Source organism: Cucumis sativus, chromosome 5 (assembly GCF_000004075.3).
Source record: "Cucumis sativus cultivar 9930 chromosome 5, Cucumber_9930_V3, whole genome shotgun sequence".
In the NCBI taxonomy this organism is placed as follows: domain Eukaryota; kingdom Viridiplantae; phylum Streptophyta; class Magnoliopsida; order Cucurbitales; family Cucurbitaceae; genus Cucumis; species Cucumis sativus.
Window position 1 is genome coordinate 22,027,915 of NC_026659.2, and position 24,646 is coordinate 22,052,560.

Here is a 24,646-nt window from a genome sequence, read left to right on the forward strand (position 1 = left end):
GAGTACACTAAATTGAGTTCAGGGAAGGACTACACTCCATTTTTCTTTTTATGTCTATAAATTTAGGTTGAACTTACGCATACAAACAATCTACCTAATCTTACAACATTTAGGTTTATAAGTGTTCTAGTCATTTAGACTACATGCTATTTACTAAATAAAATATTTAGAGTAGTATTTTCTCCTTTGGAAACACGATGTTTCCTTGATTTTTTATAATTGGACTAAAAACTAAAACTACTTTCAACTCAACTAATCTAAATGTTTATCATCAATCAAGAGAATGTTGGGTGGGTGTAGCTTCAATGTACTTCATCAGAGGGTCAACAAAAAATAATTTTGTGTGCCTAAACTAATCATAGTAACAATTAATTTAGTCTTTAAACTATTTAATTCTTATACTTTTAAATACAACCATTAACTATTTTACCATTTATGGTAATTTATTAGTATATATGGTAAATAATATTATTAAAATTTAATGAAATTTTTAGGTAAATTGTTAAACTGATTGATTGGATGTATATATGTGTGTATATATATATTCAAAAGGTTAATTTGGATCCTCAACTTTAAGTATTTTGCTCTTTCTACTTTTTAAAAGTATTTTTTTTTTCAATTTTTTTGTATCATTTTAAGGAATCAAAACATTACTTTTTATCAAAAGTACAGATCAAAATAAACACGGAGAGAGTGTTTAGGGGCAAAATGTTGATTATTATAATGGTAGGTTACAACAATTTTGTACGTAGATTATTTTAGTTTAAGTTATAATAATATATATATGAGAAGTAAACTATTTTAGTTTAAGAAGTAAATAATAAATAGACTTTATGATGGATAGAATTTGGTAAATTTTGTTATATTTATAAAATTTTTAAAATGTTGATCTATAGTTAATTATTTTGAATCTAATTGTTAAATATGCGACAATCTCAAATAAATAATTTAAAAATTAAAAAGAAAAACTTAATCAAAAGAAATGTAGTTCAACAATGATGAATTAAGTTAGTAGTAAAAATGAAGAAAGATAGGAACTACATAAAGAGTTGTGGAAGAGATTAGCATAGATGGTGTGAGTAGCCGAATTTGAGATATGACATGTGGTTGCCACTAATAGATCCGTACTTTGAATTTATATAATGATATGGTAAGAAAGAAGAAGAAGAAATTAATGAAAAGTTTGACGTAATTAACAGTTCTGGGCCCTCTGGCGATGCCGAAAATACGATGGACACTATGAATTAACTTTCTTCTTAATCTTCTTTAGCTGATACCCAATCTCTTCCCCAATCTGAATCTCTTCACCTTTTTCTTCTTCCATTTCTCTGAATCTTCACTCTTATTGATTCCCCCATTGTTGTTGCAGTGATGAAGCACAAAACCCACTCCCTTTCCTCCACTCGTTTACTCAAACTCCTCCTTCTCGGATTCATCATCCTTCTCGCCCTCCTTTGCCTCTATTATGGATCCTCTTTCGCTCCCAGCTCCCGCAGATCTGATGGGGAAGATTCTGATCCTCTTTTTGCTGGTGACCTTTCCAATCATGATTTCGATGATTTGCATGAACCTCATCGAGACCTGAGTCTTCAAGTCCCTCAGTCTATACCTGTAAGTATCACTAGTTTTGTGGGTTGTTTTTTTTTTTTTTTAGTTTAGAAGTTTGTTTGCTTGATATTATTCTTGTTTTGTTAATTTAGATCTGCGATGAAAGGTTTTCGGAGTTGATACCTTGTTTAGATAGAAACCTTATTTACCAATTGAAATTGAAGCTCAATTTGAGTTTGATGGAGCATTATGAACGGCATTGCCCTCCTCCTGAACGCCGCTATAATTGTCTTATTCCTCCTCCTACTGGTTATAAGGTTGGTTATTTATGTACTTAGGGGAAGAAATTTTGGTGCTTTTATTGATGGGTTTTAAGCTTATTTTGAATTTTGATCCCGACAAAATTATAACTAGAGTTTCAGATCCCAATAAGATGGCCAAATAGCAGGGATGAAGTGTGGAAGGCTAACATACCTCATACACACCTTGCACAAGAAAAATCAGACCAGAACTGGATGGTTGTGAATGGGGATAAGATCAATTTTCCTGGAGGTGGAACTCATTTTCATTATGGAGCTGATAAGTATATCATTGCACTTGCAAGGGTGAGTTGTTTCTCTGTTGTCAATCCTTGATGTATTGTACTGAAAGAGAGAGTGACAAATACAGTTCAATGTAGTCTCAAATTCGAGTATTTTGATAGCTTCCCAACTGTCAAAATTTATTTCTATGCTTAGTCTTCTTTCTGCAAGTAAATGAATAATGTGTGGACATGGATTCATGCTTAAATTCTTGTTGTGAGTATTGTCAGATGCTTAAGTTTCCTGGTGATAAGCTCAACAATGGTGGAAATTTGCGGAATGTCCTAGATGTTGGTTGTGGGGTTGCAAGTTTTGGAGCATATCTTCTTTCACATGATATTGTTGCTATGTCACTGGCTCCTAATGACGTGCACGAGAACCAAATACAATTTGCACTTGAGAGAGGGATTCCATCAACTCTTGGTGTTTTGGGAACAAAGAGACTCCCCTATCCAAGTAGATCATTTGAGTTGGCTCATTGCTCTCGTTGTCGAATTGATTGGCTACAGAGAGATGGAATCCTGTTATTAGAACTTGACAGGTTACTGAGACCTGGAGGTTATTTTGCGTACTCCTCTCCTGAAGCTTATGCACATGATCAAGAAAATAGAAGGATTGGAATGGCTATGCATGATATCCTGAAAAGGATGTGCTGGAAAGTTGTTGCCAAAAAAGATCAAACTGTCATATGGGGAAAGCCAATGAGTAATAGCTGTTACTTGAAAAGAGATCCAGGAACTCTTCCACCCTTGTGTAATTTGGATGATGATTCAGATTTGACTTGGAATGTGTCAATGCAAGCATGCATATCCCGATATTCTGCAAGTGAGTGCAAATGCTTTCTAGCCACACTCTTTTAGTCTTTCTTTGAAGAGTTTTCTCATTAAATGATCCTCCCATATTCTGCCTTAATTTTTCTATAAACTTAGTATGTCTATTTCACTTTTCTTTTTGCAAGCTTCTCGCTCACTTCTTGTGTGCACCTGGACGTTCTTTCACATTATTCTTTTTTTAACATATCAATGGAACAGAGATGCACAAGCAAAAAGGAAGTGGACTAGTTCCTTGGCCACAGAGACTTACTTCAGCTCCACCACGTCTTGAAGAAGTTGGTGTCAGTGCAGAAGAATTCAAAGAAGACAGTGTAAGTTTTTTGTAGATGTCATTTGTCAACTCATCTATGGTTTCTAAGCATTAGCAGCAACAAATGATGTTTCATTATTTACTTTTTTCCTCATATTTTAGAAACCTAATGGAAAGATTCAATTTATGCAGACTGTTTGGCAGCTTAGAGTGGCAGAATATTGGAAAGAAATGAGATTAGTCATACAGAGGGACTCCATCAGAAATGTGATGGATATGAATTCCAATCTTGGGGGGTTTGCTGCTGCACTGATTAATAAAGATGTCTGGGTGATGAATGTTGCTCCTATCAATTCATCTGCAAAGTTGAAGATCGTTTATGATAGAGGCTTATTAGGAACTGTTCATGACTGGTATGCACTTTACCCGCTCATTCTCAAAATTGACTTTGATATTTTCCTTCTTACTTCTTTTTCCATGATATTAGTTGGATTTAGTAGTGTTAAACTTTTTCTTGATTATTTAAAATAATGGTATCTCCCATTGCCAGTCGATATGTTATTTTGACTGATTTGATCTTGTCATACTATAGCATAATTACAAACCTGATTATTTTTAAATGCTGAAAATTGTTGGATTTTTCTTGCACTTGACATTGTGTTTGGTCTAATAAGTTAAGAGGTAGAAATTGTGAACTGGCCCAAGGAGTTGGTGGATCCCGCTACTAAAAATTATCAATTTTATATCTTATCAACTTCTTACATTGTGGGTCCATGAGTTCACAAATCCCTAGACTACATAACTCACTACTCCTCACAATTTTACTCCTTACCCGAAATACACCGTTAGAAAAGCAAGTTAAGGCAAGCACAATACATATGCCAAGCATCTAATTTAAGAGAAACACCTGGATAAAGCTGATTTATGTACGTGTGTGCAATCATCAGGCTTTACATTTCATTGTTTAAGTAGTTGCATCCACTTATTCCTTAATTTGAAAATGTCTGTAGTCATCAGGCCTCACGTTTTAATATTTGGGAAGTTGTATTCACTTGTAATTCGACTTTGCTTTATATTTGCTACCATCCTGTTTGTGTTCTTCGCTTACCCAGATTCCTTGGTTTTGTTTTACAGGTGTGAAGCATTTTCCACATATCCTCGCACCTACGATCTTCTTCATGCTTGGGCTGTATTTTCGGATATTAATGTTCGTGGATGCAGTATGGAGGATCTATTAATTGAAATGGATCGGATTCTAAGGCCAGATGGCTTTGTCATTATACGAGATGTTCCTTCTGTCATAAACTACATACGGAAGTATTTTACAGCCCTAAGATGGGATGGATGGTTATCCGAAGTGGAACCTAGGGTTGATGCTCTTTCCAAAGTAGAAGAAAGAGTTCTAATTGCAAGAAAGAAGTTGTGGGAGAAAGAATTAGCAACTGTTTGATTTTGCTGCATTTTTCAGGTAGGTGTAAATTTATTTCCCTTTTGTGAATGAAGCATCTCATATCTTATTGCATTGACTCAAGTCTCATTCTTAGTTTATTGGCCTATACTTCAAATCTAGAATTGTTTTTTTTTTCTTCACTTTAGAGACTTTAAGATTCCTAACAAGAACACACTCAAGAACAAACATTGATCAAACACTTGAATACTAAAATATCTGAAAATATGGTATGATATCATAAGAAAAGTAACAAGATAACCTAGCTTTTCAAGATGGCTAGTCTCTCCTACATTTCTCAGAGGAAATTCCACAAAATTTTATACACCTTACTCCCAAACCCATTCCCTCTATTTATAACTAAGAGCTCTAACAAACTTTCTAACTATTTACCAACATGCCCCTTCTAATAATCTTCCTAGTATTCTACTAATAATCCTACTATTTCTCTAAGTAGGTTTCTCACAGTTACACTTCTCTAGCTTCTTTCGCATCTAGAAATTTTGTTTCTTTATTTAGATGAAAGACACTTTTATTGAGGTGGGGTTCAAGGAAAACACTTCAACTTGAATCTATTTATTCTTTTTTTCTCCCTCATTAGTTGGATTTCTTTTTGGTTACTGAGGATTTATAGTTGAAGGTTGTTTACCTGGTCTGTAAAACGTAACTTTTACCCTTGTAGGAAAACCAAACCAAGTATTACATACTTTTATAGTCCTTGGCTCCCAGTTGAAAATGAAGATTGGGAAGCTTCGATCTACAGATAATATATTTATATTTGCTGCGGTGGCCATTTTCCCATTGACTTTCCCCGGTGATCGTTGCTGAAGATGAAGATGGAACGATACAACTGCCATGAAGATAGTCATTTTTGACAGAATGCACGAAATCAATGAGATACATTGACAATAACTTTCTTTTTTTCGTCATGCAAGAAGATTAATGTGAAATTTCACTTTTTACCAAATAACTTTTTATAGAGTGGGCTGGAAGTTTTTTTTCCCCAATTTTTTTAGGATCAACTACATCACTATTTTGTCATTGCACAAAATAAACAACATATAGGGTAATAAATATTTATAAATAGAGGTTGGAGTTTATTGAACGAACTAAAGTCTTCATATAGGTCAGAAGACTATTGATAAGAACATATTGAGAAAGCTTAAACTTAATTCCTACAGTGATGATTATAAACGAAACTATTATGTGCATTGAAAGGACCATTTACTGTTTCTTGAAGTTGATCTCTTCATCAGGTGAACCATATAATTACAATAAATCATGAACCAAAATAGAACTTGCACAATCCATGAGTAAATATTCGCATACAACTTTCTTGGTATATTCTTGTTAGGGAAGTTTGTAAATGATAATCTAACTACCTCAGTTCGATTTCTTGATAAACATTTATTCTATCTCAAAATCTTTAATTTGTTATCTATTTTTTAATAAAGTTTTCAGAAATCAAGTCAAAACTCTAATACTGAAAAAATTAGCTTTTTTTATTTATTTGGAATTTGGTCAAGAACTCAATATTTTTTTAACCCAAGATTGATAGAAACAATAGTAGATAATAAAAAGAAATAAACTTAAAAATTAACGTCATTACTAATATAATGAAAATCTATTTGGTCCAACTAAAATCTAATATTATATCAACTGGAAGGTTTGTAATAAATTATCATTTATGGTTAAATAAGGATATTTTATGAGGTTGTAATCTACGGTGAAATAAAGAAATCTATAGATCTCCTAAATTAGCAAAATTGATTGGGCAGCTTGAATTAGAAAGCTGGTGGTTCAAAATACAGAATGAGCAAAAGATTGAAGCAACACCTAAAATGTCAATTGCTAACTTCACCTTTGGTAACTTGACTCTTTTTTTTTTAAGTTTTCCTTCAAAATTTAGAAAACAAATTTACTGTTAAAAAAAAAAGAGTGAATTAGTTACTAAAAACAGAAAATGAATAAATTATTAAGGAGAATAAAAATTTGATACTCCGTAAGTTTGAAATAGGTATTTAACTTGTTCTTAAGCTTTAATGCTTTTCTATGCAGTCTCTATCTTTCAAGAAAGTCAATTCTACGGTTTTACTTCTCATTCAATGAAATCAATGTTCTTGATCAAACAATTTCATTATTATTATCATCTCTTTTATATATACCATTATTATTATTATTATGAGTTTTTTGATATTTCTTAAAATTATAACTTATTTGTTGGAATGAAACTTTGAAGTCAATTTTTGTGGACGTTGATAAAATAATAACAATAGTTTCTATTTGGAAAAACACACCAAGTAAATATATTCCTCAATTGAGGAAAGGGTGGTAGGGACTAAATTATTTTTTAAACAAAAATTAGGTACAAACAATTAATTTTAAGATTTATTAAAAGTTAATAACTTAAAAACTTTATAAACTTGATTAAAAATTTAAAAGCTTGCTAAATTATTCAAAATACCCCTTTTTCTCCTTCGTTAAAAGTTTCAAAAATATTATTAAATTTTTTAAAAATTACTCTGGATGAAAATTGTTTCGATACTAATGGTAAAGATATCAAATTCTTTCTAAAAATTTAAAGATATTTTTAAAAGTTTTGAAAACTTGGGGATATCTTAGACTATGTACAAAGTTTAATTAAGGTCATCTTTTAAATTAATAATTTAGTCCAAAAAAACTTAAAAACATATTATGTTACATCTGAAAATTGATGGAGGAAAGTAATAAGAGTATAACATTTTCTCTCCAAAGGTTGAAGACTCGATCCACATTTCGATAGTTGTAATTGAAAAAAAGTTGAAGCTAACCCACAGACTTCATAAGTTAGTATAAACAACTAATTTCAATGGTAAACAATGTTAAAGTTTTGGACAATTATTGAATAACTTCTCTTTTTACTCATACCTACTTATCACAATTTATGAATTGGGGTCTTACACTAACTCTCCTCTCATCACTCCATTTATTGTGGTTAGAGGTTTCTGTTTTTGTTTATATTTCTCTTTCAACTATATATGCTTTTCTCGGTGTACTATTTTCATAGTTTTGTACAAAGCAAACATTTAATATTATTTAAACCTATAATAACTACCTACAGGCTACGATATTTATTATTTGGTACAAATTTTAGTGTTTTACGTTCATCATTTTTTACTCTCTCATTTTCAAATTAAAATAGTTAGTTACATGTTGAGGGTTCATCAAATTTATAGAAACCTGAAAGGAGTAAACAAAAATATATAGTTATTATGAATATGAGAATTGATATGGAAAGGCATCGTCTCCTCCAACAGCTCAGCTAACGTAAAGAGTTACATAAAAACAAAAACTAAATTTTATTTTTAAGGCAAACAAAAAAGACGAATTCAAACTTCTTCCCACAGTGTCTCTCAGCTCTATTCTCTTCGATTCCTTCGGAGATTAAACCTATAATTTCTCTCAATTCCCTTTCTAAACATATCATTTCCTAAATTTGCATCCCCTCCCTGTAATTCTCTCACCGACAACTCACTCCTTTCATGGCTTTCTAGATTTTTCAAGATTCAGATCGCTCTTTCTCCTGTTCCTCGACGTAGATCGCCATTTTCAGGTAACCCACTTCTTCCTGCTTTACTTCTTCTTTTTGTAGAAACTGATCATTTCGCCCATGTTTTCTCATTTCTAATTATGGAGCTTGTCAATTCCTGCTTTTCTTGCCCAGATGACCCCGATTTGTTCATCGTCCGAATTAGTTTTAATGTCTTTGGTAGTGTATGTTGATTATTTCTGGTTTTGTTGTTGCGTTTTTCGGTTTGGAAGTTAATCTTAGTTTTTTTTTTTAATGTTTGGCGGTGCAAGTGAATTTGATGCTTTGTTGCGAACTTTTTGTTGTTTAATTATTTGGCTTTTTTTGGCTCATTTCGTTAGTTTCCCTCTTTGTTTATCTTTTCAGACTTGCTTCTTTTAATAAAGGTGTTGACATCCGATCCAAGCTTGGAGTTCTGGAAGTTGCAAAATTTAATACTGGATGTCATTCTTTGTTTCTACACTAAATAGGTTTCAGAGAGATATTCTTATTTAGCTTGAAACTTGAAGCTTTTGAACATCATGGTGAACCCAATACGCGGGTTAGATTATAACTAAGCTCTTATATTCGTTTTTTATTGTAGTTATTGATGGTTTACACATTTTTTTCCTCCCATTTAGAATATTTATTTCAACTTGTAATGTTGTGCAGTGGAAACATGAGAAAACCTAATGAGATAATGAGGATTCTAGTTACAACATTTGTTGGAGGTGTTTTTGGTTTCTTTTTAGGAGTATCCTTTCCCACGCTCTCATTATCCCAGGTAGAACATTTTATTTTCGGTGTTAGGTATACATTCAATTTCATTCATAATTATTTGGCTTGCATATTATTGAAGGACAAGAAACCTTATTATTTGTATTTTTTATTTTGTTAGCTAAATTTCCCATCCAGCCTGATTCCTTCTATTGATCTCACTTACATTGAGGACAAGTACTCAGGCCTCTCCACTGAAGCATTCTTGAATGCTTGGTCTTCTTTGAAGGGTAATAGAGGCATCTCCTCACAATTTTCACTGAACGAAACAAAGGTGCATCTTTTACCTAAACATTGTTTTCTTGTAGAATGCAAGCATGATTTTTTTCGTTAGTTTACTTATCAGATTTTTCTGATTTGTTTCACAGAAAAAGTTTAATGGTCTGTGTTCTATAAAAAATGTATTATTGATGTAAAACTGACAAGATGTTAACTATGGGGGTACACTGACTAATTTATTTTTTTTGAAATTTAGAGAAGAAATTAAGATTTCTTGTAAGGTAAGGAAATTGGATAACTGTGGATATCTTTATTTACTTTGACATGAGATGACATTATTGAGAACTTTTTGTATATATTTTCTGATTTCTTCTGGTAGAACTGGCTATTGAAATATTGACGACGATGCAGATATGGGTTCCTACAAATCCCCGAGGAGCTGAAAGATTACCACCTGGTATTGTTGAGCCTGAATCTGATTTTAACCTTCGGCGTCTGTGGGGTATGCCAAGCGAGGTACTAGTTCCCTACACTACAAAAGCTTTGCAACTCTTACCTGCCCAATAATCTTCTGTGTGAAACTCATGAACAGCTTTAATGTAGTTCGCTTGTATTAGCTTACATGGTTTAAACTCGACCAATGAATTGATAGTCCAAATGTAGATTTGACAAAGACTGGAGAACTATGGCATAGGACTGAGTTGCTCATTGGTGCCAAAACAGTGACCAATTTGGTCTGGATTTACTTACTATTTATATACGTGTGTGTGTGTGTGTGGAATGCTGCTTGACACCATTCACGAATCTACCTTTTTTTAACTGCAACACTACTTGTTTAGTGAACGTGTGTTTTGCAATGGTAGAAATGACTGGAAATTTCATCAAAGAGTATTGTTGACCCCCAATAAGTTTTTCCCCTAAATAATAAAATTTGAATTATATTTTTCTCTGTTTCCTGTTTGGCGTATGCATTTCTTGGAATACAAAAGATCAGCATGTTTTCCTTTTTAGACAAGGATGTTTGTTGCATTAACTTGAGACTTGAGATTATCACATCCGATATCATTATGATTAAATAAGATCGTGATAGATACCTAGATTAGTATAGGGCTAAGCGTAGTTAGTTATGTAGGCAGTTAGATGGTTATAAATAGGAAGCTGGGGAGGGAAGAAAAGGGAGGATTAGTGAGTTTATATCAATTGAATAAGAACACATAAAAGACTCCCCTCTCTGCCTATCCTCTCTCTCAAGGAAGAGTCTAGAAAAACTACCCACAAAACTAATCCTCCCTTTTCTTCCCTCCCTAGCTTCCTATTTATAACCATCTAACTGCCTACATAACCAACTACCCTTAGCACTAATCTACGTATCTATCAGATCAATAGGAAAAAGCGACGTCATGTGTGACCTTATCTAACTGGTGAAATATTTCACTCATCTGTTAATTGAAATTCCCACTCTAGTTTTCAAACTGAATCCATTATTCCATTATTGTTGGCCTCACGTACAGGATTTGGCCATCAAACCAAAGTATCTGGTAACATTCACAGTTGGTTTTGATCAGAAAAAGAATATTGATGCAGCAGTTAAAAAGGTTAGTTGAAAAGGGGTGCGTCTTATTGTATTTATTTCTCCATATCTGACATATGTTGACAGTTCTCAGAGAACTTCACGATCCTGTTGTTTCACTATGATGGACGAGCAAGTGAGTGGGAAGATCTTGAGTGGTCGAAGCGGGCTATCCACGTGAGTGTATACAAGCAAACTAAATGGTCAGTTTTAAGCTCCTTACTAGTTACCAAAATAATCTTCCATAGAAGGTAGCAACAAATTATATTTGGTACATCTCATCTTAACTATGCACACTCCTTTCCTAGGTGGTATGCTAAACGTTTTCTACATCCTGATATTGTGGCATCATATGACTACATATTTGTTTGGGACGAGGATCTTGGAGTAGAACATTTTAACGCAGAAGAGTATGTTTGAAACCTTAGTCTCTAATTTTTTGAGAAAAACCAAGCTAAGTTAGAATCTCCTGGCCATTCCAGATATATAAAACTTGTGAGGAAACATGGTTTGGAGATCTCGCAACCTGGGTTGGAACCAAATCAAGGGCTAACATGGCAGATGACTAAAAGAAGAGGCGACAGTGAAGTTCACAAGTAAGGGGAAAACATTTTTTTAATTGAAAAAAAACTTCCACGTTTATGGTTCATTTAAACATCCAAGTTTTATTGAAATACCGCCATGATTCATCGTTGATTCTCTTTGGTTAAATGCAGGGAGACAGAGGAGAAACCTGGTTGGTGCACTGATCCACATCTTCCACCTTGTGCAGCGTATGCAACCAATGATCTTATCTATTTAGTTTTTGTACTTGTTTCACCTTTTTTCTCTAATTCATACTATTTCAGTAGGACTTAACACTTAACAGGAACACTAAAGTTTTTATTTTACATTGACATGCATGTAGTTTTGTTGAAATCATGGCAACTGTATTTTCCCGGGATGCATGGCGCTGTGTTTGGCATTTGATTCAAGTATGGATTCTTCCGCTTAGTTTGATCTATTGCCTTGACCTAGTTTTAGCTAGTTCTAAAATATTTTTCCCTCGTGGATATTATAGAATGACTTGGTTCATGGTTGGGGACTCGATTTTGCACTAAGAAAATGTGTTTACGTAAGTACGAAACATCTCAATTTCCTGAGTTATATTTCACATGTTCATTTCTTCCCTAAATTCACTACTTGGTATTTTAAAACAGCCCGCCCATGAGAAAATAGGGGTCGTAGATGCTCAGTGGATTGTGCACCAAAGTGTTCCTTCTCTTGGTAACCAGGTAATCTGATGCTTTCGATATTACCCTTACTGTTTCATTACAAAGATCTTATTCTCACACTACTCCAACAGGGAAAAGCAGAAAATGGGAGGGCACCATGGGAAGGGGTAAGTATTCCAAACCCCCTCACTTCCCACCTTATTTAGAATTAATATTAAAAACTTTAATATGGACATTCACAGGTGAGAGAGAGGTGTAGAAAAGAATGGGAAATTTTTCGGAGCCGGTTGGCTGACGCAGAGAAAGCTTACTACAATGGTGTGGGGATTGATCCACCAAATTCAACTGAAGTGTAGGAAAACTGCTGAAACTATTCTTTCCCTTTCTACTGGAAGAAATCTTTGTGTGAAGAGGCACTGGTAAATTCATTTGTCTCTTGAGTACACTTTATAGGAGAAATAATACTAATGCTCAATCTTTTGAAGCTCCTAAAATACTTCCTGTAAGAGAGAATACGTCTACGTATGGACTAGTATGGATTAGATTAGATCATAGCTATATAATGGATAAAATCTCCTGTTTATATATATACACAAATTCCCTTAAAAAGGAGCTAGCTTAGACATGTCAGATCTTTATGGAAACCATGCCTTCTAAATCTCTAAAACGTTGACCGGTTCCCATTTAGCTCAACTGAACTATTTTGCATCAAACCTGACAACCCCAGAAGATATTCTTCGACCAACTTTTTTTTTAAAAACAGAAACAAGAACATATTCTTCAACCATCAGTAGTTTTACTTTGCTGGAGAAAACTTCTTTGATAAAACCATGTATGTAGCCTCGTGAACTAGTGGGCACCTTGATTTTTATATTCAATCAAAGGATTTCATATAAGTAACTTACAGTATAAAGACTAACATAAAAATCATCCATAGAAGATGTAACAATAGATTATTGATTTGGTTGGCTCTTCTACATGCTTTCTTTTGGATTCTTGGTGCGAGCGCAACGATTGTGTATTTAAGCTTGCTTTCTTTCCTCTTTTAATCGATTTATGGGATAAAGTTTTATCTATTGCTTTTTGTTGGTGCAAGAATAAGCATCTTTCTAATCACATTAGCTTGCCTTATTTAGTCCTCAGTTAGAAATGTTTTCTTGTGGGTTTCTTCTTTTTCATTGATCAATAAATTGTTTCTTATCTATGCTGTACATGCCTTCTCCTAAACGCTTTTCATAAAGAAATGATTAGGATGATAGTTTAAACTTGTTCCAACCGTTGGTAGTAGAATTACATCAATGTTGTGGTATTTTCACATTTCAATGGGACTAACATGAGATAGGAGATCAAATTGACTTTTTCATTTTATCATAGAAAAGTTCACGTAATGTACAAAATATGAACAATAAAATATCACTAAAGACACTAAAATGTTTAAAAATTAGAATCGGTTTATTTACTCATTCAAATGTGTTTTAAAAACTCTGATTTTTCTTTTTCAAAAGTATCCATCAACATGGTCTAGTTAAAATCGATATAATTTTATCAATTCCAACATTTTAAACATTGGATCCAACATCATAATAATACTTCTATAGAAAATTCCTTAAGTATATTTAATCGATATAATCGTACTACATCTGTCGCAAATGATCCATGATTCAAGAACTCCTGAGGCTGCAAAGGAGTTCCATCAATGAACCCTAACTTGTTTTTGATCGTGAGACCTAGAATCATTGCATTGCTTCAAAAGTAGTTTTTATCTAAATGGTGCAAAAAGATATTGATTGGATTGGAACACTGATAACAATCAAGTGAGAAAGGGGTTCAGTAATTGAAGAACATTTAGCCACCGTCGACGTACACTGAAAAAAAGTTAAAGAAACTCATATGATACTATAATAAAGTTCAAGCACGGATTAACTTGTCCAATTTTTCATTAATCAATAACCGCTATAAATAGGCACATGTTTAACAACAAACAAGGAAGTGCATGACAATCCAACAATTAGAAAACTTTTTTTAGTACGAAGAAATGGAAGATGCAACCTTTCACCTTTGAGATGGTGAGATAGGAGGTGTCGTTAAGTAGGCAACAATCCGTAAGTTTAGTACTCATGTAAGAACCTGTTTTAACTGTGACAATAGAATCTAAAATAACATAAAACAATTTCCAAATGAGAATCGGCATTAAAGTAAGCCCACTTCTACGAAAGAATGGTGATGTTATTTCATTATTTCTTAAAAGTCGTCTATAGTTCCTAATAACAAATCACCTTTTAATTGAACAACGTATACATGACATTATCAAAACTTTTTTTTTGATAAGAGACATTATCAAAACTTAAAAAAATTAAAACAAAAAAATCCTTACCAAAACGTTATTGTGTGACAAAGAGGTTAACTAATCTGTAAATAGATAATTAATCATGTTATCTAATCATTTTCTGTCCAACAACTCCTTCCCCCTAAACAGACTGTTCATCCTCTTCTCTTCTCCATGGCATTCTGAAAATGCTTCTTTATCAGAAGATGGTGCAAGATTCACACAACTCACGAGAAACGTCAGTGGGTGCTTAATACCGATCCCCAGCTAAAAATGTTGAGATCGTTAAAGCTAAAAATAACCTTTGGTAATAGCATCTTCCAACTCTTTGAATTCCCAGGCATCATCTGCTAGATATTGCCCTGAAATGGGGAGGCTCATGTCAAAATCAAATTGTCTTGGATATTTAGTTCAAGAAGGTGATTCTTTGTTATGATCAACTGAGCTTGTTAAAGTTTTTTCTTTCTTCTGAACTTGATATTGAAAGAATATAACCAAGTAGATGGTGTCCTTTAAAATCTCATTGAGACTTTCCGATCACATTTGAGCCTCATTAAAAAAATAGATACATAAAGACTCTTAAACTGACCTATTGAATCCCTTCGAAGAGCAGTTAGATGAGCACAACTGCACGAGACAAGAATATTACATTGTCAAAATTAAACTAGAAAGGATCAAAACAAACGGGAAGCTTGACACAGGTTTTCTCTTTCGAGCATTTCTTGGTAATAAGGGATTAAGAAAGTAGAGAAATGAAGGCTGATTGGATGGGGGAAGATAAATACCTGCCAAGAGTCTTCCCAAGATCTGCACAAAGTGACCGAATGTATGTTCCTTTAGAACATGTAACTCGAAAAATCAAATTTTGCCTGTCACAGTCCCATCAGGTAGTACACATTAAATTCTTTAAAAGAAAACATATTCGCTAAATCAAGAAGTTGACACATAGTAGTAGTGCAACAAACAACATTTTCGACTGAAATTTTGAAATAACTAACAAGTATATTTAAGCTGTCCGACAAACCAGCCAGTGCTCATCAAGCTAACAACCGAGTCAAGTTGTTAACAGCCAACTTTTTGAAAAGTTGGAACCTTTGTGATTTTCCTTCAAGTTTAATCATTAGATATTGGAGTCTTTTCCTGTAACTCTTTCAAGACTTGGATTCACATCAAAACAGAAGTGTCTATACCCGCCACCTAATCACCTAGATCTATCTTATATAGTGAAATTACATAATTTTTGCTAGATAAATCTCTTTCTGTTAACAACAAATTGGACATCTTCATGTGCTCGGTGCATTTGCATATGGCCTAGCTACAGGTTACAGAAATGATGAAACAGAAGTGTGAGTTGGAAGTGAACCTACCTGTCATCTAAACTACGCTCAATATCAAATTTGAAAATTGATATCTGTCTAGGGGAAAGCTCAATACTTTCTCCCCTTCTTGCTTTCTCATACATCCTTTCACCTCCAACCTAAAAAAAAGGTAATGAAATGTGTAATAAAAATGGACTCGTGCATCCAAGATCTGCTGAAACATCAATTTGATATCTTTAGAGGAAAAGTAACTCATAATTTATGAATGAAGGAAGCATGAAATACTGTCATTCTAATTGGCTGGCTCGGCAAAAAACATTACACAATCAGATAACTGCAACTTCATATTTTTGGACACAGAAACAAATTTGTTTTTAAACGAAGTTGTAAAAATTCCATACAGATGAAACGAATAATGTGTCTGCTTTGTCATGTGAAACATGCATTTTTAACAACATTGTTTCTACTATTCTAAGTTATATATATATATATATATATATATTTTTCCCTTTTAAAGAATGTTCAAAGTTATAATTATAGAAAGAAGTGCTTACTTTAATGGCAGAAAACATGGGAGGAACTTGCCAAATTTCCCCACAAAAAGAGGCAGCAGCTTTTTGTATGTCATCATCTTTGATGTGCTCCCAAGGCTCTCGCTGAATTACCTGCAAAATAATTAGGACAAATGATTTTTATTTGGATGATATACAAATAACTTTTCATCAGGAACATAAACCCACTTGAAATTTTTTTAATTAACCTGTAAGACAAGTCAAAACCTCACCTTGCAATTAACCTAATAACTCAACAACTAACAGAATGTTGAGAAACATTATGCTAATGATGTAGAAAATGGATAGGGTGCATGTAAAATGAAGCCTCCCTTTATATTTATTATAATTCCAAAATCTTACCATGCCTATTGTGACCGGGCTTGCAAGAGGCAAATATTTGATTGGTTAAAATATGGAACCATAAATCTTCTCCCTTAAGACTAGAATAATGATTCCTCTGGCAGATCCATTAACAGTAGATATAGTAAAGAGATAATACTTACCAAAAGAACACATCAGATATAATACACAGATGCATATCAGTTAAAAGTAAGAAACCATAATTGACTAGAGAGATAAAATCACGCACGGGTGAATCAGCATCCCAAGTTGAAGTAGCCTCTCCTAAACGGAAAACTCCACTGTAGCTCTTAATCATGCCTTGATATCTAAAAGATAAACATGCCACCTCTTAGAAAAGTTGTACCCTCAGGTTTTCTGTAACTACTCTTCGCATTTCAACAATGACAGTACAAGGGATTTGGAAATCTTTTTTAACTTTGGCTTGGGATCATGTCTTCTCTTACTCTTTACTTCTTCCTCTTATTTTTATTATTATTTTCTATTAACGAAAGTATATCTCACTTATAAAAAGGGAGTAAATGAAAAAACAAAAAAAAGTAGCAATTACACAGCTGACTTAATCATCACCTGTCAACCAACTTCGTTGCCTTACCAACACACACTATCAACAAACCAGTAGCCATAGGATCAAGAGTACCTGCATGACCTACCTATCAATGCACATAAATGGAAAACATTGTAGTTAGCGAAGCTCAGGTAATCTAATAATTTAGTCGAATGCAGATGAAACAGCTGAAAAATGCACCTTTTTCACTTTGACTAGGCGCCGAAGTTTTCCACATACCGTAAATGAAGTCCACCCTACGTTAAACAATCACGTTGTTCTCTTTAAACGTCAAAAAGAAAAGGAGTGAGGAATTTACTACTAACTGGAACAAAGCAAACTAGAAGACATGTAAATGGATACAGAACTTTCACTAAGATTATAAACAGGGTATTTCCTTCGAAAGGACTACAGAAACCACAGACTAACCTTTAGGTTTGTTCAGCAAAACGACTGTCCCACAAGGACTATCCCATTTAGCCGGGAGCTCCATATGCCTCGTCAAAAGATATGGCTCCCCCTGACCAATGTTAGAATCTTTAGCAGGACCTTTCTTCAAACACTTGAAGAACTCCTCCACCTTCTTCTCTGATACATCTACTACAGACCCTTTATTCTCCTTTTCTGGTTTCCCCTCATCAAAGAAAACCATCCGTTTGTCATCCATACCATTGGCGACCTCCACATTCATCTCAGGCTTTACCCTCCCTGCCTTTCTCACCCCCTGCCTTCCCTTTGTCTGTTCATTCACTTCCACATTTGACTCTCCAGGTCCCAGAAAAGCTTTGTCAAGACCGTCATCAGGAAAATACTTCTTCTCCAATTGATACAACATTTTGTAATGCTTATCTTTCTCCCATGGATACGCAAAAGCGTCATGAAAGAACAACTCCTCCTCTCTCTTATGCAATGTGTTAAATTCAACCACCTCAGGCTTTAATTCCACAAATCCCTCAGCCTGCGTCCTATTATCTTCATCAGAATCCGACCCATACATCCTCTTCCTTCTTTTATTATAGTATTTTCTCATAGCCTTATCCATGACTACACCTTCCTTACCAGAAACAGTCCCACCCTCGGATATAAGCTTCCGATCGACCCAGCTGTCGAACCCCAATTCGGAAGTGGGGTCCTCGGAGGAGTTGAGCTCGGGAGAGTTGTCGGAGCTGACTCTGGCGGGTGTTCGTGGATTCTGATGGGGCGGAGAAGGATAAGACGGTCGGTTGATAATCAATTCGTATTGGAGAGGGAATAGAGTGGTGGTGGAGAATGTGCGGAGGGATAGGGGAGAGAGTGAATTACGAAAGGCAAACCTGTGAAGATGGTTGAGATTTGAGAGTGGAAGGAAGAGAGAGAGTGATTTGGAAGAAGGCATGAGTGTAGAGCGGATGAAGAAATGGGAAGCGTGGAACAGAGCAGGTGATTTCGCCATTGGAAGTGAAGTTGTATGGATGAGCAGCAAGATGTTTATATACATATATTGTCATGTACTTATGTATATATATACATATGATATGTATGTTTGTGCAAAAATTGTAGATCGACCAAAATGAAAATTAGCCCTTTGCAAAATAAATTGGGTAGAAATAGTGGTGTTATCTTTATATAACCACTCTATCAAATTACTACTTTTATCTTCCTTCTTTTTTTATAATTGTACCTAGAAATGATATAAGCATGATGTAAATAATACTTTACATTTTCAAAAGTTGGGCCAAAATTCATTTGAATCCTTCAAAAGAGGTCATCAACACAAAATTCTCCTATTTTGTTCATCAAAATTTACCAAACTTCAAATTAATCTCGTCGGAGAATTAGAACATAATTACTATATTTTAGTTTTAACATTAATTTTCAAACTTTTTAGGATTTTCCCTGGTTTACTTTGAACAAAGTTAATTAGTGCCTATGGTTTGATATAAATAATGCTAAAGGTGGGAGTTAATTGTAACAATCTTATTAATAATAAGGAATAAAGTAAAACTTTTAAAATCATAAAATCTCAATTTTAATTTTAATTTATGAGAAATGGTATAGCAAAAAGAAAACCTTAAATGAAAATTTTAATGGAACTATTTATCAAATATTAAAAAAAAAACTAAAATATACTAAATAAAATTGGATATAAAAAAAAAAAAACTAAAATGTACTAAATAAAATTGGATAGATTTTGGTATGTTTAGTAAAAATAAAAGAAGGTACGAAATTATATCATTATTATTTATGAAATGTTGATGATTGAATGCACTCCTTCACTACAAATTGGATCTCCTACTCTAAAAAAGAACCTGTCCTATCATTTGTAAACTTCTTAGAAACGTCCTCCCACATTTTAGTTATTTTTTTTCAAAAATAAACAAAGAAGCTACAATGCAACCCTTGAGTTCTTATTTCAATTGTTTCTTACGATACAAGATTTGATCTCTCTTTTCTGCACTATAAAGCATACTCATCAAGATTATTAAAAAACAATAACACAACAATTTTGAATCATAAATTTTAAATTAAAAATGTTGGAACTAAAAGATAGTAAACAATTTTCTTTTTTAAATTTGAACTTTGTAAAATAAACCAGAAACAATGCCACTACCGAGCCAAGCACACATTTGGCAAGAAACAATGAGTATTGAGAACATTACATTTATAACATTTGATAAATAAAAATAATAATTTATATAGTAATTTAAACATCATCAAAGAGGAACACAACGACTATAATTTAACATCATCAAATTGATTCTGAAGATTAATGTTCATTTGTATAGTAATTTAAACAAAACCTATGATTAAAAAAAATTATAAATACTGCATTTCCATTATGTTACAAACTCCTAAGAAATTTGAATATTAACGAATATAAATGAAAGAGAACAATATTTATTGGTTGATCAAAAAACGTTCGTATGTAACTCAGAGATTTCAGAACACCTAATACCAATTTACCAAGTTTACCAGTTCCTATAAATCTGTCCAAAAAGAAAAAAAAACATGTATTTCCTCAGCAAACCTAAACTCAATCCAAGCTCTCATAGATTAACAAGAAAGAGTTTTAAGATCAACCTCACTTAGGCACGAAGGAGCAACCTGGATTGGTTGAAGAACAAAACCAGCTTTCTGGCAATTTTCCTTCAGAAGCTTCACTTGTGAAGGCCCATCAGGGCAAAATACCACAATAGCTCCTCCACTGCCTGTGAACTTTGAAGCAGCACCTACTCTTCTGGCTACTTCCACCATTTCTATGTTTAAAGCACCCAGAACATCATCTCCAAACATACTCCTGTGAGAAGGGAAAAAAAGGAGTAAATAACACTCATATGCTATCTAAATGTTACGGTGAGTGAGTGTAGTTTTTGGTTAAATTGTTGAAAGTGTTCATAGAAATGTACTGGAAATCATACAGAAAGCACCCGATCAGTTGCTTCTTATAAAAGAAGTGTTTTTGTTCTCATAAACAGGAGTAAATAATTCATCTTCTGTCTAAATGTGAGGGTGAGTGAGCATAGTTTTTTGTTAGACTGTAGAAAGTGTTCTTAAAAATGTACTTGAAAGCAGTCAGTTGCTTCTTCAAAAAGAAGTGTTTCAGAAGACACTATTCTTGTAAACTTAGACGAAATCTAAGAACAAACATTTGCAATAACCAGCCAAATTTTATGGTTTAAGAAGTGATCCTATCCTGGAGGGAAATTTCAAATAACTAACTAGGCCATTCCACAAACTTCCGAACTGCATAGCAGTTGTAGCCCATAATGCAGAACTTGCACAAAGTATTCTCATATAGACGGAGTATCTTATTCCGAGGGAATAAAAATACACGCAACTTCGACTAGTTCTGGAGTTGAAGATTTACTCAAGAGCTTATATGTCGTTCTAATTTATGTTCTAAATTTGTTGACTAAAGAAACACTAACCTGCGAAGATCAAAATTGCGGTTCATAAGCATGGCAAGTTTTGAATAATCCTTCTCGAGTAAAGCTGTCCTCCCTTCTTCTGCAACCTTAGCTACTTCTTGCATTGATGATATAATGAATTTGTCACCATCAAGCCACCTCTGCCGTACTGTACTGTGGACCTGAATTCACATTGATCAATGACAGTGATTAGTATTCAAGACCACAGTTCCAGCAATGATAAGGTTCAATCCATCTACAGAGGAACTGTAAGATTTGAAGAATGTGAAAATTTCTCAAGCTTTGGTCAAAAGCAGTGTCGTAAAGGTTGTTTGACACAAAAAAAAAATGATAAGTTGTGATTTATATTGCCATTTAATGGACAGGTCCATGGTAATATATCTCTTATAGAGGGGAAAAAACAGAAGAATACCATTGGGTTTCTCCAGTACTTTTACTGATGTAATATGCATTAGATTATGATTCAGTCAAAAACAATTCATGCAAGTACAAACAAGCCAGCAGACCATCACTTGGATATTGTGGTCTTGAATGGAAATGTATGATGGAGATGTGGAAATGTACGATATGGGATATTTTAAGAATGGAAATGTACGATGGAGTTCATTAAGATATCAACCTTTCCAGAATCACTTGGATTATCTGCATAAATTAGATATAGTGGAGGGAGAAGATTAATATCCATTGGTGTGTATATGCCATGCCCAAGCTTCTCCATGTGCTCTTGGCTAAAATCCTACCGAAATACAAATGAACATCATTAAAAATTCAACCTATTTCCATATTCATAAATACAACATTTTTTGGAGTTATACCATGTGAACAAGGCCACCGTAAACCTGTGCAACACGATCTTGAAGACCAGCAACAATGCCAAGTTCTTTCTCTGCGGCAAGAACAAGCTTAGGTCTGACCTCCACCTTAATCAAGTGCCTGACATCAAAGAAGTCTAGCAAGCAACTCAGGGCAGCACATACAATAGCACTGGAACCTGAAAGTCCTGCCTGGAATGTCAAAATTATAACTTAAGACATTTGATATATTTTGTCAACAAGTCAAGATGCAGAAGAAGGGTATCATCAGTATGAACACAAACACAATTAAATAAGTGAGCAAATTACAGATCAATAAGAACTATGACACAATCTAAGCATTCATTTATGGCAAATAAAGTTGAGCATGAACGCTGGTATAAATTTGAGTATTGAATCATTGATTGAGTCAAAATTTCAGGAAGGGACCCCTTTTCAATCTCATTAAAAGAACACAAATCCATACCGGCAACACAACCAAAGGTTTGATAAGCTTAATGCATTGCTATTTTATCAACTAACAAAATGAAAAGAAAAGCATCCATTTCAATGACCACAAATGACTGTGAATCTACAATGCACTATACCTGTCGAGGAATATTAGTATCGTAAGACAAAGTAAAATTCCTTGTATGAAGATTAATCTCTTTTTCTCTGCAGTAACTATAAAAGACTTTACAAATTGCCATAAGCAATCGCACCCCTCCATAGTAGCCTTCACTGGACAATCGATTTATCTGTAAAACAGAACAAAACAAACTTTAATCTCCCTATGATTCTTGGACATATTGGCTAACTTAAAAAAGTTCACGATCATAACTTAACATTAGTCTTCACATTTCATTCAATGAATTTTCAATAATTCCAACGCATCAACACAATACGATAATGCAATTCAACATCGATTTCCTCTTTAGATCCCTAAAAACGAAATTGCAACAAGAACAAGAAAATATAGGAATAATATGAACAACACAATTTGATAGACATTCTAAAATTGCAACAGCTCATTGAATTCTCGATCATGCAATGTGTAATATGTAAATCCATGTAGGTGCATTGCAGAGATACTAAGCTGACCAAATAAAACCAGATCTATGATAACGAATGAACAACTTCAATATGATGTGAAGAAAGAGGTACCAGATGATCGAGGGATCTGAAGTGGACGAAATCGTGGGTGGGATGGGGTGTGATGACAAGCTCATCGGAAGGGCGGAGTTGCACGGAGGCCCAGAAATTGGAAAAAGCAAAAGATATAGTGCGACCATGGTAAACATCGCTCGGATTTCCCAGTAGTCCCACTCTGGCATAAGCCTTGTGCTCAATCACAGAAGAGGAAGAAGAGGATGTTTTGGAATCCATTTCAATACCTCTTTTTCTCTCTCTCTTCAAAACAAGACAATTCTCAGTCTGATTCTTAGAGAATTACAGTTCCTGCCGCTGCCGACGTCTTCTTGAGCCGACGAGAGTCGTTCGGAATGAACTCTGTTACGACTTGTCGGCTTTAGAAGACGTAATATGGATTATACAAAATTCGGTTAAATAATTCTTTTAGATAAATATAAGTGGGACCCAGTAAGGTATGAACTGGCAGACATCTCTTCTCTTCTTCAACAAATTCTCAATTAGTTTTATCAGTTTCATATCTTTCTTTCCCCTTTTTGCCTTCTACACTTCTATGATTTAAGATATGGTTCTTTCTTTCTTTCATATATATATATATACACACGTTATCTTATTATTATATATTTTTTTTGGAAAGGTAGTTTAATACAACGCATAAGTGGGGAGATTTAACCTCGAGATTTTCGTTCACTAATACATACGTTTTCAAAATATGTATGGCAATTATACCTTTTTATTTCCTTAAGGAGTTAATAGAATCATCACATGAAGGACCAAAATATGTTATTTTCAAAGGTTCATGAACTAAAACATATGTATTTAAAAGTTTTAAAACAAAAATAAAACAAGATATGAAATTTAAGAATCAAAATAAGATTTAATTTTTTTTTAAAAAAAAAGTATCTTTTTAGTCCCAAATTCGAATGTGTGTTGGTCCTTGATTTTTAAAAATGTAAATTTATAGCTTTTGAACTTATAAAAATAGATCTATTTAGTTTCTAAGTTTTCACAATAACACTTGAATTTTTAAAATAGATTTAAAAACTTATAAGCTAAAAAGATAATTTCTTCTAAAAAAAGTAAATTATTTATACTTCACGACCAAAATTCACAAAAGTACAAAAATCTACTGTACATATTTTTGCCAACTTTACCATTTTTGACGATTCTCCGAATATTTAGCACTTTTGTGAAGAAGAAATATGGGATAAATTAGAATAAGAAAAGTAAACTAAGTCAGCTCGTGATCGACCTCTTACCTCTCCTGTACTCATTAGAAAATTGTTGTTTGTGGTAACCATGTTAAATGGGAAAATTGTGTGTAAGTGTATAATATCTACTCACGTATTTAGTTTTAAAAAGAAAAAAAAAGGTGGCAAAATTCTTTTAACAAAAAATCATTCATTTTTCGAAGTTTGGTGTTAGATTATAGTTGATTCAGCATAACCAAGTAGTAGTTTTTCTTTTCTTCTTTTTCATTTGCCTTTGAGCTACATATACACCACCTAGTAATGTACAACAATGTTGACACTATAATCCTGTTCGTGAGTTACAAGGTTAATACATTTATTTATTTATTACCAAACACGAGAAAAAAATATATGCTATAATTCAATCTATGTATCTTTAGTGTGATAAATTTCATGAAAATTAACCATCACAGCCTACATCGCCCATTTTCGATTGATTTTGAAGTGAACTCTAAA

At 33.6% G+C, this 24,646-nt stretch overlaps 4 protein-coding genes across 7 annotated transcripts; 2 read left to right on the forward strand and 2 right to left on the reverse strand.

Moving 5' to 3' along the window:
* The first annotated feature begins 1,167 nt into the window (after positions 1-1,167).
* On the forward strand, positions 1,168-5,768 carry LOC101219725 (probable methyltransferase PMT9). Of its 2 annotated transcripts, XM_004142732.3 has the most exons (8): positions 1,169-1,611; positions 1,701-1,865; positions 1,971-2,153; positions 2,360-2,954; positions 3,161-3,273; positions 3,405-3,625; positions 4,347-4,680; positions 5,342-5,768. In XM_004142732.3, exons 1-7 carry the CDS (start codon positions 1,372-1,374, stop codon positions 4,660-4,662), a joined length of 1,833 nt encoding a protein of 610 aa, XP_004142780.1. In that variant the 5' UTR covers positions 1,169-1,371; the 3' UTR covers positions 4,663-4,680; positions 5,342-5,768. The 2 variants fall into 2 exon arrangements, with proteins under 2 accessions (XP_031741924.1, XP_004142780.1); XM_031886064.1 differs by lacking the exon at positions 5,342-5,768 and having other exon boundaries at positions 1,168-1,611; positions 4,347-4,681.
* A 2,146-nt stretch (positions 5,769-7,914) lies between these two features.
* Positions 7,915-12,644, forward strand: LOC101219968. The gene is made up of 15 exons (XM_004142733.3): positions 7,915-8,251; positions 8,594-8,768; positions 8,879-8,990; positions 9,105-9,257; positions 9,614-9,718; positions 10,714-10,797; positions 10,860-10,975; positions 11,081-11,182; positions 11,255-11,368; positions 11,489-11,545; positions 11,680-11,746; positions 11,833-11,886; positions 11,972-12,046; positions 12,118-12,153; positions 12,229-12,644. The coding sequence occupies exons 2-15, from the start codon at positions 8,749-8,751 to the stop codon at positions 12,340-12,342; spliced, it is 1,209 nt and encodes a 402-aa protein (XP_004142781.1). The 5' UTR covers positions 7,915-8,251; positions 8,594-8,748; the 3' UTR covers positions 12,343-12,644.
* A 1,532-nt stretch (positions 12,645-14,176) lies between these two features.
* Positions 14,177-18,633, reverse strand: LOC101215528. 3 transcript variants are annotated; one of them, XR_004216751.1, is made up of 10 exons: positions 17,522-18,633; positions 17,294-17,349; positions 17,116-17,198; positions 16,775-16,853; positions 16,546-16,642; positions 16,186-16,296; positions 15,680-15,789; positions 15,098-15,181; positions 14,902-14,939; positions 14,177-14,674 (listed from the first exon to the last, which is right to left on the reverse strand). XR_004216751.1 is itself a non-coding variant. In XM_011657087.2 (9 exons), the coding sequence occupies exons 1-9, from the start codon at positions 18,567-18,569 to the stop codon at positions 14,604-14,606; spliced, it is 1,680 nt and encodes a 559-aa protein (XP_011655389.2). In that variant the 5' UTR covers positions 18,570-18,620; the 3' UTR covers positions 14,177-14,603. The 3 variants fall into 3 exon arrangements, 2 of the variants coding, with proteins under 2 accessions (XP_011655389.2, XP_031741429.1); XM_011657087.2 differs by lacking the exon at positions 16,546-16,642 and having other exon boundaries at positions 17,522-18,620; XM_031885569.1 differs by lacking the exons at positions 16,546-16,642; positions 16,775-16,853; positions 17,116-17,198 and having other exon boundaries at positions 17,522-18,626.
* A 1,269-nt stretch (positions 18,634-19,902) lies between these two features.
* Positions 19,903-23,349, reverse strand: LOC101220205 (glucuronokinase 1). Its single transcript, XM_004142734.3, has 6 exons — positions 22,956-23,349; positions 22,400-22,549; positions 21,816-22,004; positions 21,620-21,736; positions 21,001-21,161; positions 19,903-20,369 (listed from the first exon to the last, which is right to left on the reverse strand). The coding sequence occupies exons 1-6, from the start codon at positions 23,175-23,177 to the stop codon at positions 20,126-20,128; spliced, it is 1,083 nt and encodes a 360-aa protein (XP_004142782.1). The 5' UTR covers positions 23,178-23,349; the 3' UTR covers positions 19,903-20,125.
* Between the last annotated feature and the right edge of the window lie 1,297 nt (positions 23,350-24,646).

What these genes read in the sequence shown, in the direction of transcription:
- LOC101219725 (XM_031886064.1), top strand. Translation starts at nt 1,372, where the DNA reads ATGAAGCACAAAACCCACTCCCTTTCCTCCACTCGTTTACTCAAACTC. An exon ending in AAGTCCCTCAGTCTATACCT is followed by an intron (nt 1,612 to 1,700) that starts GTAAGTATCACT and finishes TTGTTAATTTAG; the next exon opens with ATCTGCGATGAAAGGTTTTC. An exon ending in CTCCTCCTACTGGTTATAAG is followed by an intron (nt 1,866 to 1,970) that starts GTTGGTTATTTA and finishes CTAGAGTTTCAG; the next exon opens with ATCCCAATAAGATGGCCAAA.
- LOC101219968 (XM_004142733.3), top strand. Translation starts at nt 8,749, where the DNA reads ATGGTGAACCCAATACGCGG. An exon ending in GTATACAAGCAAACTAAATG is followed by an intron (nt 10,976 to 11,080) that starts GTCAGTTTTAAG and finishes CTCCTTTCCTAG; the next exon opens with GTGGTATGCTAAACGTTTTC. An exon ending in GTGTTTGGCATTTGATTCAA is followed by an intron (nt 11,747 to 11,832) that starts GTATGGATTCTT and finishes TGGATATTATAG; the next exon opens with AATGACTTGGTTCATGGTTG.
- LOC101215528 (XM_011657087.2), bottom strand. Translation starts at nt 18,569, where the DNA reads ATGTATATAAACATCTTGCTGCTCATCCATACAACTTCACTTCCAATG. An exon ending in GAGCGTAGTTTAGATGACAG is followed by an intron (nt 15,182 to 15,679) that starts GTAGGTTCACTT and finishes GGACTGTGACAG; the next exon opens with GCAAAATTTGATTTTTCGAG. An exon ending in CTTGGGAAGACTCTTGGCAG is followed by an intron (nt 14,940 to 15,097) that starts GTATTTATCTTC and finishes TGTCTCGTGCAG; the next exon opens with TTGTGCTCATCTAACTGCTC.
- LOC101220205 (XM_004142734.3), bottom strand. Translation starts at nt 23,177, where the DNA reads ATGGATTCCAAAACATCCTCTTCTTCCTCTTCTGTGATTGAGCACAAG. An exon ending in ATACTAATATTCCTCGACAG is followed by an intron (nt 22,005 to 22,399) that starts GTATAGTGCATT and finishes TTGACATTCCAG; the next exon opens with GCAGGACTTTCAGGTTCCAG. An exon ending in ACGGTGGCCTTGTTCACATG is followed by an intron (nt 21,737 to 21,815) that starts GTATAACTCCAA and finishes GTATTTCGGTAG; the next exon opens with GATTTTAGCCAAGAGCACAT.